We start from the raw sequence: 1,000 nt of genomic DNA, 5'->3' as shown, positions 1-1,000 counted from the left end.
AATTGGAATAACAAAAGATATTAGATAAAACTTGATTATTTGTAAACTGTACAGAGATGGAATACACTGTGGAAGTTTATACTGGTGGTAAGATGGGAGCTGGAACTGATTCTAACGTGTTTGTTAATTTACATGGAAATATCGGAGATTCTGGTTATTTATTTATAAATGATAATAATGAAAAAAAAACGACTTTTGGTTTTAATCAAGCTATTTAAGCATAAAGTTAAACTAAGTTCAATTTGAACCACTCGTCTATTTTTTATTTTTCTCGTGTTATATGTAATGTTCAATAAGTTTTTACTTTATTATCTTTATAAAGCTTATAAAATTTATTTTTTGAATAATTTATGTTATAAAACAGCAACTTAATAGTTGTAAAATACTTAAAAAGGTGAAAGAAAGTTAGACAAGTCAGAAAATATTAACAAATTTGAAAAGAATCAAAAAGACACATTTGTTTTGAAAGCTGCTGATTTGGGTGTACTTAGAAAAGTATGTTTCAAATTTTCTTTTGATCTTTCTATAGTATTTTGTATGTTTGCTGTAAATTTCAAGTTCTTAATTTTTTCCATACACCTTAAATAACTTTTTTTTTGTAATGGTAACTCATACATAAAATTGAATTTCCAAAGTAATATAAGCTATACAGGCTAAGTAGATTTCTTGTCGAACAGTAGTTAAAGAAAATATATACATAAAAAAACTTCATATTTCAATTTATGCTGTAAATACTTAAGAAGTTTTACTATTTATAAATATATTTTAGATATTTTTTTAGTTAAAAAATAAGTTTTTAAATAAAAAATTTCATCTTGGTTTTTTTATTGAATATATCTTAAGCGGTTACAAATTTGTCTTGCAGCTGAAGATTCGTCATGACAACAGCGGATTCGGCGACGCGTGGTTTCTCGACCGTGTCGAAATCAGGTCACCAGGGGGCGACGTCGTGTTTCCATGCCAACGGTGGTTGGCAGTTGACGAGGATGACGGGCAAATT

At 27.9% G+C, this 1,000-nt stretch overlaps 1 protein-coding gene across 1 annotated transcript; it reads left to right on the top strand.

Annotated features, from left to right (window-relative positions):
- Positions 1-56: 56 nt before the first annotated feature.
- LOC145849098 (lipoxygenase homology domain-containing protein 1-like) lies at positions 57-993 on the top strand (the record flags this gene model as incomplete). The annotated part of the gene is made up of 3 exons (XM_082954173.1): positions 57-153; positions 395-495; positions 866-993. Coding segments are annotated over exons 1-3 (326 nt in total), but the record flags the coding sequence as incomplete, so codon positions are not given.
- Positions 994-1,000: the final 7 nt, after the last annotated feature.

Source organism: Thalia democratica, unplaced genomic scaffold (genome assembly GCF_965202585.1).
Source record: "Thalia democratica unplaced genomic scaffold, ktThaDemo2.hap1.1 HAP1_SCAFFOLD_2235, whole genome shotgun sequence".
Taxonomy (NCBI): domain Eukaryota; kingdom Metazoa; phylum Chordata; class Thaliacea; order Salpida; family Salpidae; genus Thalia; species Thalia democratica.
This window is presented reverse-complemented; position numbering and strand designations above follow the sequence as displayed.